The following is a 16,326-nucleotide window of genomic DNA, read 5'->3' as shown; positions in this document are numbered from 1 at the left end:
CTTATATTTTCACCTGATTTCAATCAGGCTCCCCATAATAGACACAAAAAATATTTGTTGATAGAAATAATAAATCCCATTCTAATCAGTGCTTTTTAAAATTCTTGGACAATTCCCTTCCTAATCATTGTTTTTTTTATATTGTTACTTGGAAACACCATCACAGTTCTCAACACAGTACATGATTTATATCAAGAATGGAGTAAGGAATTCAACAGCAACTATTGTAGTAGCATTGGCCACAATCACAAAGATCCGGAATGTTTTGTCTCAGACAGGCACAACAAGCAGCAGAACGCAGTATATATTGGGGGAAAGAGTTTTGATGTTGATACACATTCTCCAATGTCAGAAGTTCATTCTGCTTTTTTCTTTTTTTCTCATCAAGCAAAGGAACAAAGCAGACAACTGACAATCCTTAATGGAGGAATGTTTCCATTTTTATATTGTAGCTAAGAATCAGCAGTACTAAATTATTTTAAAACAAACAGAATAGGGGGCAGGAATTGCATTTCTATGACAAATTAGTGCATGCGACACATTTTATTATAATACAGTGGAACCCCGACATAAGAGCTGCTCTACTTAAGAGCAACTCGAGATAAGAGCTGGGAGGGGAGAGATATTTTTGTTCTGCTTACAAGCCCAAATTCGAGATACAAGCGCCAAGGAGCTGTCTCCTGAAGCCAAACGCTAACTTCCGCGTTCGGCTTCAGGAGACAGCTGCGAAGCGGCGCGCATGTTTTAAAAGGTTGCAGCCGGCCTGGGGGGCTCGGGGGGGTGCTTGCAGCTTTCTTTCTTGCTCTTTTTCTTTCTCTCTTTTACCTTCCCTTCCTCTATTTCTTCTTTTCTTTCTCCTTCCCACCTTCTTCCCTCCCTCCCTCCCTTCACTCATTCCTCTCTTACTCTCCCCTTTCATAAGTTTCCTTGCTTCCTTCCTCTGTTCCTGTCCCTTCCCTCTTTCCTTCCTTCCTTCCCACCCTCCGTCCATTCATTCACCCATTCCTCTCTTGATCGCTTAAAGCCGGTCCCTGGTGCAAAAAGGGTCCTACAGGATTGGGTGGCAGAGAAGTTGAACATATGTAAATTTAAAAGTTTAAGAAAGTTTACAAGTTAAGTGAAAGAAACTTCATTATTCATTTATATGTACATGTACATTTCTTCATTAAAAACATGTCTTTCTGCATAATTTAGACTAACTTTGTGAGTTTTTTGAGGGCTGGAACCAATTAAAATTATTTACATTAATTCCTATGGGGAAAAGTCGTTCGAGATAAGAGCTGCTCGACTTAAGAGCCCAGGTCCGGAACGAATTAAACTCGTATCTCGAGGTACCACTGTATGCTTATATTCTAATTCACACTGAATAACTAACATACAGCACTGCTACTGAATGACTAACATTTTAAGGACACTACGCGAACACAGTAAGGTCAATAAGATTAACTTCATACCCAGCACACCCTGTCTGCAATTATTTCGATTTAATTTTTTTTACAGACTGTAATTAAAAGCAATGGGTTTTTTTATTATTTTTTACTTTCAGAATGAAGGTCTCCTCAGGCTGTAAGTGAAGCTCCAGGGTAGACTGTTTAACCATCTGTTCAAATTGCAAGTCCCTCTTCCTTGGAACATCCAAAGTTGGAAAGAGGTCACTAATTAAGCCCATGAAAATGGGCATATCATCTGTCACTATCTTAGGCAAATTGAAGTCCCTCAAGGCTCGCATAAGTATCTGGAAAAGGCAGGAAACATTATCGTACTTAGAAAGTTTCTGATCAATTTCATCATCAAAATATACTTTGGGGAAAAAACCCAATTAAAACCCAATTAAAAGGAAATTGTGATGCAATTAGCAATGGAGAAGTATGTGCATGCATATGTGAGAATCTCAGTAGTTACACTACAACTTCCTAAGGGGGAGGCAGCATATTCCAGTGATGGGCTAAAGATAGTTTTGGGGAAAGAGGAAAACCCACAGGGTAGCCACATCCTAGAGGTGTATCTATTAGGCAGAGAGTTATAAATTTATCTAGTGAGATTCTGCCTATTAAATGTAATAAATACAGAATTGGACTAGACTGGATTTCGCCATGTTATCTTTAGGACAGACACCAGAGAGATCATTGGGGGAGTTGAGATACCTTTCCCTCAGGCTTTTTTATATTTTGTTTTATGTTTGGTATGAATGTGCTGTTTGGTTTTTTAAATAATGATAGGTTTCTATATGTTTTTAATATTAGATTTGTTCCACTGCTATATTGTTTTTATTGCTATTGTGAGCCGCCCCGAGTCTTCAGAGAGGGGCGGCATACAAATCAAATAATCAAATCAAATCAAATCAAATAAAAAAATAAATAACCAAAGACAAATTGGAAGATAAATCTGGCGTTATCTCCATGTGCAGGAGAAAGAATTCCCCATGAGAATAGCCATGGCAAAATGCTTGTGTGGGAATTTGTGAACCTCAGTGCCAAGATGATTGGAGTTTGGGAAGCAGATTTATGAAGTAAATCTTTGCATCATATTGCATACCTGGTCTTCAGGTCTAGTCTTATCTCCTCGCTTCAGAGAACCAGCAACTACCAAGACAGATTTAATAGCCCGAAGACCCCAATCATAGTGATCCTATGATGAGATATATTCAGGAAAGGTTAAAAAATCATTTTCCAAATCTAGTAGCTTGTCCATATTATATCTTAAAACTAGAAACTAAGTTATATTATTTTTCATATCATACATTTATATACCAGTGATCTATGATGGGATAAAATTTTTATATGAAATCTTTCGTTATTCAGCTCTAAATTGATTCAGATTAATCAATAAAGTAATAGTTATAGTTAGGTATAATAAAATATTTACCAATAGTTAAATATAGATGCAGTATCTTCCAGTAGCAACTGGAAGATAATGCTTTCTTATTCTGTTCAGTTTGATTTTGAATAAGATGTAATAAAATTATCAGCAAACTAATTATTTTCCATTCCAAAAAATAGAATGAATGCACACCACATTTCTACACATAGAAAAGAAGGAAGAAGACAGGTAGAATAAAAAATATGTATTGCATATACAACAACAACAACAAAAATGCATGAATGAACATTAAATAATTTTGGTTACAAACACTCTGCTTACCATATTTTTCTGAGTATAAGATTATACCTTTTCCCTCCCTAAGAGGCTGAAAATTTGTATATGTCTTATGCTCTGAATGTAGCTTTTTTCTAAGCTTTTCCTCCCAGCCCTAACCAGGTGCTAACGATGTTCCTAGCTCTTACCGGCTTGCAAGTTCTTTTATGATTACTCTCTGTGAAGAATGTTTTTCTAACCGTAAGTCTTTGCAGGCTTATTTTCATTGTTCTACCTATTCCGAATATGTTTCTTTCCAGTCCTAATGAGGCGCTAACAATGTTCTCAGCTCTTACTGGCTTGCAAGCTCTTTTATGATTACTCTCTGTGAAGAATGTTTTTCTAACCGTAAGTCTTTGCAGGCTTATTTTCATTGTTCCACCTATTCCGAATATGTTTCTTTCCAGCCCTAACAAGGCGCTAACGATGTTCTCAGCTCTTACCGGCTTGCAAGCTCTTTTATGATTACTCTCTGTGAAGAATGTTTTTCTAACCGTAAGTCTTTGCAGGCTTATTTTTATTGTTCCACCTATTCCGAATATGTTTCTTTCCAGCCCTAACAAGGCGCTAACGATGTTCTCAGCTCTTACTGGCTTGCAAGTTCTCTGTGGATAATGTAAGTCTTTGCAGGCTTTTTTCATCATTTGCAGGCTTTTTTCATCATTCTACTTGCTCTGAATATGTTTCTTTCCAGCCCTAACGAGGTACTAACAATATTCCCAGCTCTCACCGGCTTGCAAGCTCTTTCGCTGTTACTCTCTAAGGTTTTTTTAGAGTCCTAACTAGGGGATAAAAAAATGTGCTGTAGCTGACCAAACTAAGGATGATGAATATCTGGTAGGCAATTTTTTCCCTCTATTTTCCTTCCCCCAAAACTAAGATGTGTCTTATACTCCAGTGTGTCTTATACTCCGAAAAATATGATTTCATACTGAACATTCACATTGTTTTCTAAATTAACATTTTATTTGTTAGCTATGAAAGCCAGAACAAAATAATATTATTCTTTGCATAGGCTTTTGTTAGTATAGGGAAGGCACGAGAGTAGTTTGGTGTATTGGTTAATGCATCGGGCTAAAAACCAGGAGATAGTGAGGTCTAGTCCTGTTTTGGGCTTAAAGCCAGCTGGGTGACTTTGGGCTACTCACACTCTCTTAGCCCTAAGAAGAAGGGAATGGAAAACCACTTTTGAAAAATCTTTTCAAGAAAACTGGGGCACATGTCTCCAAGAATCAGGGGGGAAAAGAAAGATTAAAAAAAAGAGAAGCCATACTGTGGCACACCAAGAGCTTATTTAATATAATATCCCATTTGGACAATCAAATATAAAAATTTAGATGACCTGAATATTTTATGAAATTGATTGTCATCATTCTACTTTTTGGTGGTCAAGTTCAGAACATTACAAACAGAGTTATGAAGAAATATTTTCCCTTAAGTTATACTAAATTGCCTACAATTAACATTGACATTCTAGTATTGTATATGAAAGTAAGAGGAAAAAATCTCTGGTCAATTTCAATGTCAGTGATGGCGAACCTTTTCAGCACTGAGTGCACATGCTCATCTGGTCTGCGACACGGAAGAAGAGCTGTCCCGGGTCCGTGCGCGTGTCCCAAAATGAACTTTTTGTTTCCAGCGCGCCAGCCAGCAAGTCTTCTAGGCTTCTGGTATGCATTCACTCACACACAATCAGCTCGCCACTATGCATGCTCTCACAGGGAAACAGAGGACCAGCTCTTCCAGTTTCCAGCACTGCTATGTGCATGAAAGCCAGTTGATCATTGTACGCAAATGTGTGCCAGAAACCTGGAAATGGGTGATGGCGCATATGCCAGGTGACATGGCTCTGCATGCCTAAAGTAGCATGAGTGCCATAGGTTAACCATAATTGAAAAAAATATCAACATTTAAATAACAAATCCAAATAGTTTTAACAGAAGTATTTTGATAGCTTTATAGGACTTTTTTGACTTGTTGATACCAGCTGGATTTATAAAGATAAGAAATTCTTTTTCAAAAATACCCATTAGCTTTGTTGAAACGCAAGGTCAAAGCGATCTCACTTACCTGCTTAGAGAGAAGTTCTCTACAAAGAGTATACAGAGTAACAAATTTTCTGGCTAACAATCGTGCATCAATAAACCCTTCAGCAACCAGCATTATTTCACATATTAATTCAATGTCAGGGACCACCATTGCACAGGGTCTAAACACAAAACAAAAACCCAAAAAATATTAAACCAAAATCAGAAACTATAGCATTTATTTATTTGTTTGTTTGTTTTGTCAAGTACGTATTGGTGGTATACAAAGATATAATAATATTTATATACATGATATTAGTAAAAGAGAAAAATTAGGATAGGGGACGGAAGGCACTCTGGTGCACTTATGCATGCCCCTTACTGACCTCTTAGGAATCGGGAGAGGTCAACAGTAGATAGTCTAAAGGTAAAGTTTTGGGGGTTAGGTAATGATACCATAGGTAGGGAGTTCCATGCATCAACTACTCGGTTACTGAAGTCATATTTCCTGCAGTTGAGTTTAGAGAGGTTTACCTTAAGTTTGTATCTGTTGTGTGAATGTGTGTTGTTATGATTGAAACTGAAGTAGTCATTGACAGGAAGGATGTTGTAGCAGATTATTTGATGGGCTATGCTTAAGTCGTGTTTAAGGCGACGTAGCCCTAAGCTTTCTAAACACCATGAACATAATGAGAACCAGAAAACTAACTGCTTCACCTATCTGTCTTACTTGATCTAGTAGAATGGAAATGTTATGGATTCCATAATGTAAGGAGACACATTGATGGTCCATGATCTCACCTCTGGGAGAAAGCCAATATGGCTTTTCCCCCAGAGATTAGATCAGCCTCTCGTCATTCCTGAACTTTTGAATATCTATCAAGACCTGATTTTGAAGCTGATTTGGGAACCCCAGGAATGGCTGATCTTATGACAAAGTTCAATTGTTTTCAATATCCCTCGGCCTATTATTATATTTTATTATTTAGTTCTGCTTTTATAATTTTTTATATTATAAACAATTATTATATACAAGTTTTAGGTAATACTTGATTTATATTTTTTGTTTATTGTCTGCTACCTGTATCATCTTTTCTGAGGTGGGCAGCGCATAAATCTGATACACAACAAACAAACAAAAATAAAGAAATCCCAATTCAAGACAATGATTTTTACAAATGTAGCTGCCAGAGCTGAAATTAATAATTATATATTGACAAACATTTCCTTTCTGTATATGAGCAAGGGCTGCTTGCTAGCATATTCTAGTATCACTATTTCAAACAAAACTGAAATGTTAATTTTCTCATTAGTTTTTACAATTCTTTGCATATAATCACTTCTGTTAGAGAAAATAAATATAATAAGAGGACACTTAGTGGGTAATATCCAAGCTCGTCTTTTTTTCTAAAATACAAGTTAAAAAATATTTTGTTCAACTATTTCTTTGCTTTAAAAAACCCTAAAATGTTGTTAAAGAGAATGGTTCCCTTTCTCATATTTTTTACTAGAAAAATACTAATATCTTGTGACTGTGTTGTGTATTTCTACTTTAATATATTTAAAGTGTATATTTAATGAAACATTCTTTTAAAAAGTTCTTCATTAAAATACATGATAGATACTTTTTAAAATTGAAGTGGGGAATATGGTTTAGTGCAACAGCAATTATAAGTGAAGCTATTTTAAGATTATCTTTTAACTTTAACTGTTATTATTTCCAATAATAAAATTCTCTTTTACCTTTAACAAAAAAATTAAAAAACAATATTTCATCTCTGATATTTCTATTGGGGGCTAAATCTGCAACACTGAAGACCCCTTTCTTTAAATCAATATATTAACAAGCTGTAGTTGCTAACTACTGGAAATCAAAAAATTAACGTCCGGGGGCATAAATTTATTATCCTTCATACTCACCTGAATAGAGTTTTAAGATTTTCAGGTAATTCTGTTCGACCAGCATAGCCTGGATTCATGGTAATAAATATTCCCACTGATGTTTTCAATGTGATGTTTTCTCCAAGAAAAGTGAATCTGCATTATTAAAGAAATAAATCGGCCAACTTTGTTAAAAGTGAAGTATTTGTTTGTTTGTTTGTTTGTTTGTTTGTGTCTTTGTTTTGTCAAGTATATATTGATGATATATAAATGCTGTAGGATTTGAGTTTTAGAAGTAGATGGTCATAAACCACTGAGTTGAAGGCTTTACAGAAATCAATGTAAATTGCATCTATTGATTTGCCCTGATCGAGATGTGTAGTCCATATGTTTTTGCAGTGAGAAGTTGCAGGTTGCAAGATAATTTTTTTTCTGAAGCCAAATTGTTTGTTAGAGAGTACGTTCTTAGTTTCCAGGCGGAGAGTAATTCATGATTCATTCCATGACTTTGCATGTGATGTAGCAAAAATGAGATTGGTCTGTAGTTTTCAACTGACTGGGATCTCCTTTTTTGAAGATGGGAGAGACGTTTGCTTGTGACCATAGCTTTCTAGTGAGCTGGTTCTGAATGACTTTTCAAAGATTATGCTTAGTAGTTCAGCTATGCATGTGGAGAGCTTTTTTAGGAAGTAATTGTTTCTGGTTTCTGTTTCCTTGGAAATTGCATTCAAAACACAGGGAAAGTCTATAGCTAGGATATGAAAATATACATGACTGCTTCTAAATACCACTCAAGCTATTCAATTATCTAATTTTCAGTAGAAACCTCTTTGGGGATCTTTTAAAATATGTTCATATGTCATAAAAGGTCTGGTTATTTTGAATTCAGATAGACAGTGGTTAGTAACTTCATAATATATTTGTTATGTATTAAACTCTTTTTCCCTATAAAAGGGCTAGGTATCAGACTGCAAGTTGCTGTTGTACAGAGAAGTTGCCTAGTAAAGACATTCCTTTTGAAGTCTGTCTACTGTCATTACAGTGATCCCCCGATTATCGCGAGGGTTCCGTTCCAAGACCCCTCGCAATAATCGATTTTTCGGGATGTAGTGGTGTGGAAGTAAAAACACCATCTGCGCATGCGCGCCCCTTTTTCCATGGCCGCACATGCGCAGATGGTGGAGTTTGCGTGTGGGCGGCGGGGAAGACCCAGGGAAGGTTCCTTCGGCCGCCCAACAGCTGATCTGCTCCGCAGCGCGGCAGCAGCGAGGAGCCGAAGATGGGGTTTCCCCCGTTGCCCAGGCAACGGGGAAACCCCATCTTCGGCTCCTTGCTGCTGCTGCGCTGCGGAGCAGATCAGCTGTTGGGCGGCCGAAGGAACCTTCCCTGGGTCTTCCCGCCGCCCAGGCAAAGGGGAAACCCCAAGATCGCTTGCCGCTTGCCCGTTCACCCGCCCCGCCCGGCTGCTCGCTTGCCCGTTCACCCGCCCGCCCGGCTGCTCGCTTGCCGCTCGAGAGCAAGAGGGGGAGAGATAGAGAAAGAGAGAGAAGGAAAGAAAGAGATGAGAGAGGGAGGAAGAGAGTGTGAGAGAGGAAGAAGCAAGATAAAGAGAGAGAGAAAGAAAGATGAGAAAGGAAGGGAGTGACGTCATTGGGTGGAAAAATCGCGATATAGCATTTCGCAAAGATCGAGATCGCGAAACTCGGGGGATCACTCTATTCCCATAACTCACCAATATTTAATCCCTTAAAATATTTAATGAAGTAGCTAATACTCACTGTTTTTTGTTATTTCTGATGGCATCATGGATAGTTTTTACTTGTACTGCCACCACTGAAAGAACTTCTACTGAAATTCGGTTGAATTCATCAAAGCACCCCCAAGCGCCTGTTTGAACCAAACCTTTATAGATGTTTCCTATAGACTATATGAGGAATTAAAAATAATAATAATTTCCTATAAACAACAACACATATTTGCATTATTGTTCTCAGTTGTGAATGCACTAAATTAAGAATTTCTTGATCTACTAAGCTCAAGATATTATATAGATACTAGATATAAGAACTAATGTATTTGCTAATATACATTTGCTTAATAAATCAAAAATAAATACTAGTATCAGAAAGTGTCATTGAGTTCAATGAAATAAACTATGGTACAAAGCTTGAAACTTGGAAATTTTTTAAGAAAGGTGCATTGTTTAGTCCTATCCCAGTAATACCGGTAGTATTTCTATTTTTAAAAATGATAATTGAATTGATTACTTTGGGGAAAACTAAGCAATGCTTCATTTGCTCCATTTAAAAATACATTATGTTTAAGCATTAAAAATGCCAAATAAAATCTTTTTAAATATCACAGAAAGACTAATGGAAGCTTGGAACCAACTCCAGCAGAGGTAGTGGCAATAACTGAGTTTAAACATGCTTGGAATAAACACTTGTCCATCATCTAACAAAAATTCTAAAAAATAATTTTAAAAAACCCTCAAAGGGCAGACTCGATGGACTATCAAATCATTTTCTGCCATCGGTTTTCTATGTTTCAGTATTTCTATCTTCTATCACCCAAGGAATAGAATCCATCCACTAATGAAAATATTCCTTTGAAATAATGTCTGTCTGATTTGCTACTGTATGACTCAATCTCCTTTAACAGTGGTTTGTCCCAACTGAAAAAAGGAGAAAACCATCCTTATCATCTTTCTTTGAAGATAAAGGGTTGAAAATAACCAAAGCACCTTGTAATCCATCTGCTCAGAACAGTTAAAAACATAGACCATCATTCCAAGTGCATGTCCAAGATCCTTTGTGGTTTCTGTTTTGCCTGTCCCAGCTGGACCTGCAGGTGCCCCACTCATTGTTAGGTGTAGAGATTGAGTAAGAGTAATGTAGCACCTTTAACAATACAAGCACAATGACAATAACATAAGTTTTCTTTAATGATGGAGGGTGGAAAACCACAAGCTATAACCACAAGCAGTGTGAATTCAGGAATTTATGTTGCAGTTTTTTGAAAAGAATATTTCTCTTAAATATATTTCATGATGTTATTATTTATCTTTAACACTGCAAACAGATTCACAGTATGGCAAATCAATGACTGAGGAATGTAGGAAGAGTATGAGCATACAATAGAAAGGGGGATTGGGGGTAGCATATTGGGAAGAAAAAGATATGTTTTGGAAATTTATTTGATCCTTCCACATTATCATGGCTATGCAGGTTTTCTATCAAACAATCCATCCATTAGCATTTGTAGATATATACATACAAAAATGTATGCGTGAGCTTATTTCCAGATGTATAACTGGAAGTTATAAGTTATTCCATGTATAACTGATTAAATTATGAGCCCATTTTCAACAAACCTTTCAGTTATTGTGTGCAGAATTACAACATACATATTTCTCTATAGATTAATATGTAGGAATCTTGCTTGCATTAATATTTACATGTTTTTTCAGCTCAGTAGTTATGATATTAAAACAAATAAATACTATAAATCTAACACTCACTTTCGTATAATCAGTCTGATTATTTCTTCTATTCCAAACTTTTTTTAGTTAATTTCTTAGAAATAAACCTAATAGAACTGTGCAAAGTTTGCAGCAGTAGTAGGATTCAAATTCCGTCACTACCAGTTCACTATTGGGAGCATGCACGCACATGCATGTGCCTGCACATAGGTTTTTATGCATGCAGAGAGATGTTCGGATGGGTGGGCAGAACCTCTCACCACTGTTGCTACCAGTTTGCCCAATATAATGCAAACTGGTAGCAACCCACCTTTATTTTGCAGGTGATGGAGTAGCTGTCTGGAATACTTCTGGTTTTTTTCCAAAAGCTTTTCTGCTTTAATCTTCCAAGCAAAGGTTCTTCATTTATCCTAGAGACATAAGCTTCTGAAACTGCCAACCCAAGCATTTCTATATAATTTAAGAGATTTGATAGAGACCTTTTGTAACCTAATGCAATTATCCCAACTTATAAGTGAACTTAAAAATAATAATAAAAGGACTTTTGACTAGAATAGAATAGAGTAGAATAGAATAGAATAGAATAGAACAGAATTTTTTATTGGCCAAGTATGATTGGACACACAAGGATTTTGTCTTATTTTTTTACTGGGAAGGACAATATGTGATTTTCTGTATAATAGTAAATTCTGCAAGACAAGTCAGGGAAGGCCACTATTAGACAAATATTACCTGTCAGTCAAAGGTGTAATAACTAGCCGAGGGGTATTTCCCAAATACTCATAATAATACTGAAACTGAGCATCACAGATGTTGGCAAAGCAGTGTTTCAGGGTCCAATCCCATCTATGGCGTAGTTGCGACAGCCAAGGGAAAGCTTGGGAACTAACAATCTATAAAAACATCATATTATAAAATGATTATTTATGCAGATGCAGTAAAAGAATAAAGAACCCAGTCAATGCCAAAATGCCTATGCTATCATCACCATCCTTATTCACAATCATTCCTCCAGCGTCTGTAACTGTGTTTATATTCATTGCCAGGCACTTCTGCACCATAGCAAATTAAATCCAATATAGGATTGCCTTTTTAATGGAGGTTTTAGTTGCAACAGATATTAGAATTTCTGCCAAGATAATTTTCTCTTCCATGCTCACATTTACAAGAAACAAACCATGAGTATTTGACACGAGTCAATTTCATATATGCCTTTCAGCATCATTCACATCATTTTATTTCTCAGATCTGATTTTATTGACAGTCCTTGGATTCCATCAAACAATTATATTTCTATATCACATTTGGTTCTTTCCTAGCATTTGCAACATCACACACTGCCTAATTGTCTTTAAAATATCAACGATGTCAGTGAAAACTAAGAAAATAAAGCTACAGAAACTTGTATCTATTGTCTTTAACATCTTCAAAAGAATGTCAACGAAATCCTTTGGGAGTCTTATCAGAAGAAATGTTAAATATAACAGTTTATATAGATACTATTCCTTATTTTATTTCCACTAATTCTCCTCTGCAGAAGGTTCATGCAGAGGAAGATATAAAACATAATAAATCATTTTTTTCTAATATTTTCTAGTCTCGGTTTTGTAAAATTCATTTTTTGCGGTTTTTAACTCTAAATTGCTTGATCTTATTCTCAATATGCATTCCCCCATTCAGACAGATATGATGTATAAACAGAAAGTGAATTTTCAAGAAATACTAATCCATAAAGCAAACAGGGATCTCAGCTAGAGTCCAAAGGTAACAAAATTGTGGCTAGAGTCCAGATTCAGAATAGTGGGCTAAATTTAAAACAATGAATAGTGATTTTACCTTCTGAGAAAGAAGCTTTGCTACCACATCCCTTGCATGTACATCTATTGTACAAATAGTCATGATCTTTTGTCTATCACTCGGTGTCAGGTCACCCAATAGCAGAGCAATAAGAGTATTTAGCTGAGCAATCTAAGAAAGACACACATAAATAATTTTATAGTTTATTTTATATACCAAATCATTGACATTCCTCTGTTATATTTGTTTATTGATTGATTTATCTGTTTATTTAATACATTGATTTATATATCCACCTGTTTCACCAATTGAGTCAGATTGTTCTAGTGATTAAGGCACCAGGCAGCAAAGCAAGAGACCATGAATTCAAGTCCCACCTTATTTATGGAAGCCAGTTGAGTGATCTCGTGCCAATCACTCTCAGCCCAATTTACCTCACAGGGTTATTGTGGTGTGAAAATCAGAAAAGGAAGCTTGCTGTCTTGAGTTATTTGCAAAAATAATTAACGTGGTATATAAATCAGTAAAAATAAAAATGTTTATAGCTTTGCTACATGGCAAACAGCTTTTTCCCGTTTTACATACAATTGTAAACTCTATTTAAATATGATTCGGTAGCTCATATGTAAAAGATAACATCAATACCTGCTTTTTATGATAATCCTTCAAAGCTGTTTCAAATCCTTCTTCAAGCCTGCTGAATGCTATTCCCACATCTGTAGTCCACCAGATTTGAGAACCAGTAAGTGCTATTTGTGCAGGATAATCAATGATCCACTGTTCTCTGGGTTTTTCCTCATAAACAGTGATAGCTTCTGTGATGTGATAACGCACTGATTCATGCATGGTGTCTTCCAGGCGTTTTAACCAGGTTTCTACCTTTTCGGGTAACAATTGGGCACATTGGATTCATTCACAGCAATTTGCACTTATAATGAACTTGTCACTATGTGAATAGTTTCTTGCTCATACAATATATTCCACATTTCATCCTATCTTTTCACTGCACTATACCCACCTCTGAACCTATGGATCAGACATTGCCTATCATGTTGTAATGTGACAGTTTGGCCTTGGGATTGCAACAACTGGATTTTTGTGTCCAAAATTTCTGATGGTTGTAGTTTTACTCACAAGTGACTGTTTTTCCTTTTTAATGGATAAAGAGTGTTGTCAATTCAAGGCACACGAATCACTTAAATCATGGCTCTTCTATGGCTTGTGGATTTCAAATCCCAGAATTTCTGAGCCAATCATATTAGCTCAGATATTCTGAGAGTTGAAGTCTACATGTCACAGAAGAGCAAACTTTGCCTATCTTTGACTTAAATGAAGATGATCAACAGACTAATAACTTCTATATCAGTAAGGTAAGATGCAGGAAGGGGCAAATCTTGTGTCACCTTCCTTGTTTATATCCCAAACTGCTGCAAATTTGACTAATATTAAATGAACAATAATATTTGGTTCTGAAGAGAACTCTAGGACAATTGATGAACCTTACAAACTATGAAACACTTGAGCTTGGTAATGTATTGTAGCACACTTATGGTAAGGAAATAAATTGGGGAGAGAACTGCAAACGAAATACCCTGGTGTTAAGTTTGTCCAAATAAACTAGTATTGAGATTCTTTAGTGCAGGATGAAGCAAAAGCTTCTGGAATTAATTTATTGGTTCTAGGTCCTCTAGCATTTGAGAATGCAACTGAAATTCAAGGCCAAGAGTGTTTGCCATCCTATAGTCGATTGGCTCTAACCACAGAGATCTTCTAAAGAATTGTGTGCTCTGTCCAGTTATAGATTGGGTGATCACATAAAAGGAAATTGTTTTAGAAGTCAATAATCTGAATCAGAAAACAAGATGAGTGTGGGACTTATGAGCTATATTAATGAACAAAATCTGAGAATGGGTGGTGTTGACAGAAATAATTAGAATGGAAGAGCAAGTGATGATCTTTGCATCAGTAGTCATGCTGCAATGGAATTCAAATGGAATTCAAATTCTATCTTAAATGATACCCAGAGCAAAGATAAGTTCCTAGAGTGAAAAAGAGTTATTTTATGAATGGCACTATAGAAGCCATTAAGAAAAAGAAGAAAAATCCCAAGTAAAGCAGAATAAAGAATTCAAGAATAAAGATGCAATTCCTTGATGATTTGCAAGGAGAAGACAAATTAAATCTTTCTAGATATACCCATGTCTTTCCAACACTATACTTTTTTCTGTTTCTGGTCAATATGTTACTCCATCTCTGCATAGTACACCAATGTTCTGTCATGGTGCTTTCATGAAAGACTATAGCATCAAACAGCAGGTTTTTTTCTGTCAGTCAGTTATGAATGAAGGGACTACAGTTCAAGTTCAGTATTCAATAGTGCAGAACTAACTGATCTTATTCCAACTCCTAAGGCCTTTTTGTAATTTAAGCTTTTCACTAATAATATTGTTCAAGCCCTTATAAAAACTTTTACAGCCAAATTTCATTCTGTTATTTGCTGACAATAAAATAATGGCTACTTTCATGCATTGGCATCTACTGATGGTGGTTGAGATGTACACTGTCACCTCAGTGTGACAATGGTAACTCTTGCCAAGAGGTATTATTATTATTATTATTATTATTATTATTATTATTATTATTATTATTATATTATTATTATTATTATTTATTAGATTTGTATGCCGCCCCTCTCCAAAGACTCGGGGTGGCTAACAACAATAAAAATGACAATGTAACAAATCTAATATTAAAAAATAATCTAAAAAAACCCCAATTTAAGAGACCAATCATACAAACAAGCATACCATGTATAAATTCTATAAGCCTAGGGGGAAGGGAAAAAATTTCAATTCCCCCATGCCTGAAGACAGAGGTGGCTTTTAAGGAGCTTGCGAAAGGCAAGGAGGGTGGGGGCAACTCTGATATTTGGGGGGAGCTGGTTCCAGAGAGTCAGGGCCGCCACAGAGAAGGCTCTTCTCCTGGGTCCCGCCAAATGACATTGTTTAGTCGACGGGACCCAGAGAAGGCCAACTCTGTGGGACCTAATCGGTCGCTGGGATTCGTGCGGCAGAAGGCATCAGCTCAAACTTTAAAATTAAAATAATAATGCATGTGTTTTTGAAATGCTCAAACTTTTGCAGAGTTAATTTTATGATCATAATTTAATATGCTTGAGATTTCTTATGCCTTCCATTAAACTGTGCTACATTAACTTGATCCAAAACAACATCATCCCTAAGCAAGTATAATCAACATTTCCTTATTGCCTTTGGGATTTAAACCTTGATTATTATAATGGCATTGATTGCTCATACAGATTTTTGTAAATATTTGACATATTTATTTTGACAGCTCATAGCATGAAATTTAATTTTAGCAGTCGAAAATGCAGCCTAAATTGCCTTATCATTGTCAAAGACAAACACAGCTTGTCTTCTAAATCTCTCATCATTAAATGTGTTTGATAAACATGAACATTCATTGATCATTCCCAAATGAAGGGCTACAGTAAAATATGAGATGAATAAGAACATTTTGAATTTCTTCAAAATTTATAATGATAACTCAAAGTACACATTTGTTCGGTATAAAGTAGACATAGTATCCAGATGAATCTAGGGAAAATTTTAAAAAGAAGTTTTTAAAACATGCATGAATAGAAAGCCATGTGGGATTTTATTGGGAGTCTTGAAAAGTTTGTTGTAAATTAACAAGTATTTTGCTAAGCATGCTAACTTCAAAACATAACTATTATAACACATTTATTTCAAGGACCATTTTATTTGAATACTTTGGTAAATAGAAATTGTTCTTTAAAAATGCATTTTCGTTTTTTAAAAAATAAATAGAATCTGAAATATTTTTATTTTTATTTATATATCTACAATTATAGACAAGGAGACTTTTCATTAATACATGTGTGTTTTTATGCGTATTCCCAGTCAAAATGGTGTCTGTTAAGCGTTGCTTATTATTTTCTGACTTTAGAACACTTCAATGCAT

At 35.7% G+C, this 16,326-nt stretch overlaps 1 protein-coding gene across 4 annotated transcripts in view; it reads right to left on the bottom strand.

Moving 5' to 3' along the window:
- The window catches only part of DNAH11 (dynein axonemal heavy chain 11), a 213,708-nt gene that overhangs the window by 138,801 nt on the left and 58,581 nt on the right, over positions 1–16,326 (bottom strand). For 3 of the 4 annotated variants that reach the window (XM_070727462.1, XM_070727463.1, XM_070727464.1), the window contains 9 exons: positions 12,967–13,200; positions 12,361–12,492; positions 11,257–11,417; positions 9,787–9,943; positions 8,822–8,967; positions 7,083–7,199; positions 5,206–5,344; positions 2,536–2,628; positions 1,541–1,735 (listed from right to left, as the gene is read on the bottom strand). In XM_070727462.1, the coding sequence (XP_070583563.1) occupies positions 1,541–1,735; positions 2,536–2,628; positions 5,206–5,344; positions 7,083–7,199; positions 8,822–8,967; positions 9,787–9,943; positions 11,257–11,417; positions 12,361–12,492; positions 12,967–13,200 (1,374 nt within the window). The remainder of the gene's footprint in view (positions 1–1,540; positions 1,736–2,535; positions 2,629–5,205; positions 5,345–7,082; positions 7,200–8,821; positions 8,968–9,786; positions 9,944–11,256; positions 11,418–12,360; positions 12,493–12,966; positions 13,201–16,326) is intronic. The other variant, XM_070727465.1, reaches the window with a different exon arrangement.

This window comes from Erythrolamprus reginae, chromosome Z (assembly GCF_031021105.1).
Source record: "Erythrolamprus reginae isolate rEryReg1 chromosome Z, rEryReg1.hap1, whole genome shotgun sequence".
Classification (NCBI taxonomy): domain Eukaryota; kingdom Metazoa; phylum Chordata; class Lepidosauria; order Squamata; family Dipsadidae; genus Erythrolamprus; species Erythrolamprus reginae.
Note: the sequence above shows the minus strand (reverse complement) of the source record. Positions and strands in the feature narration are given on the sequence as shown.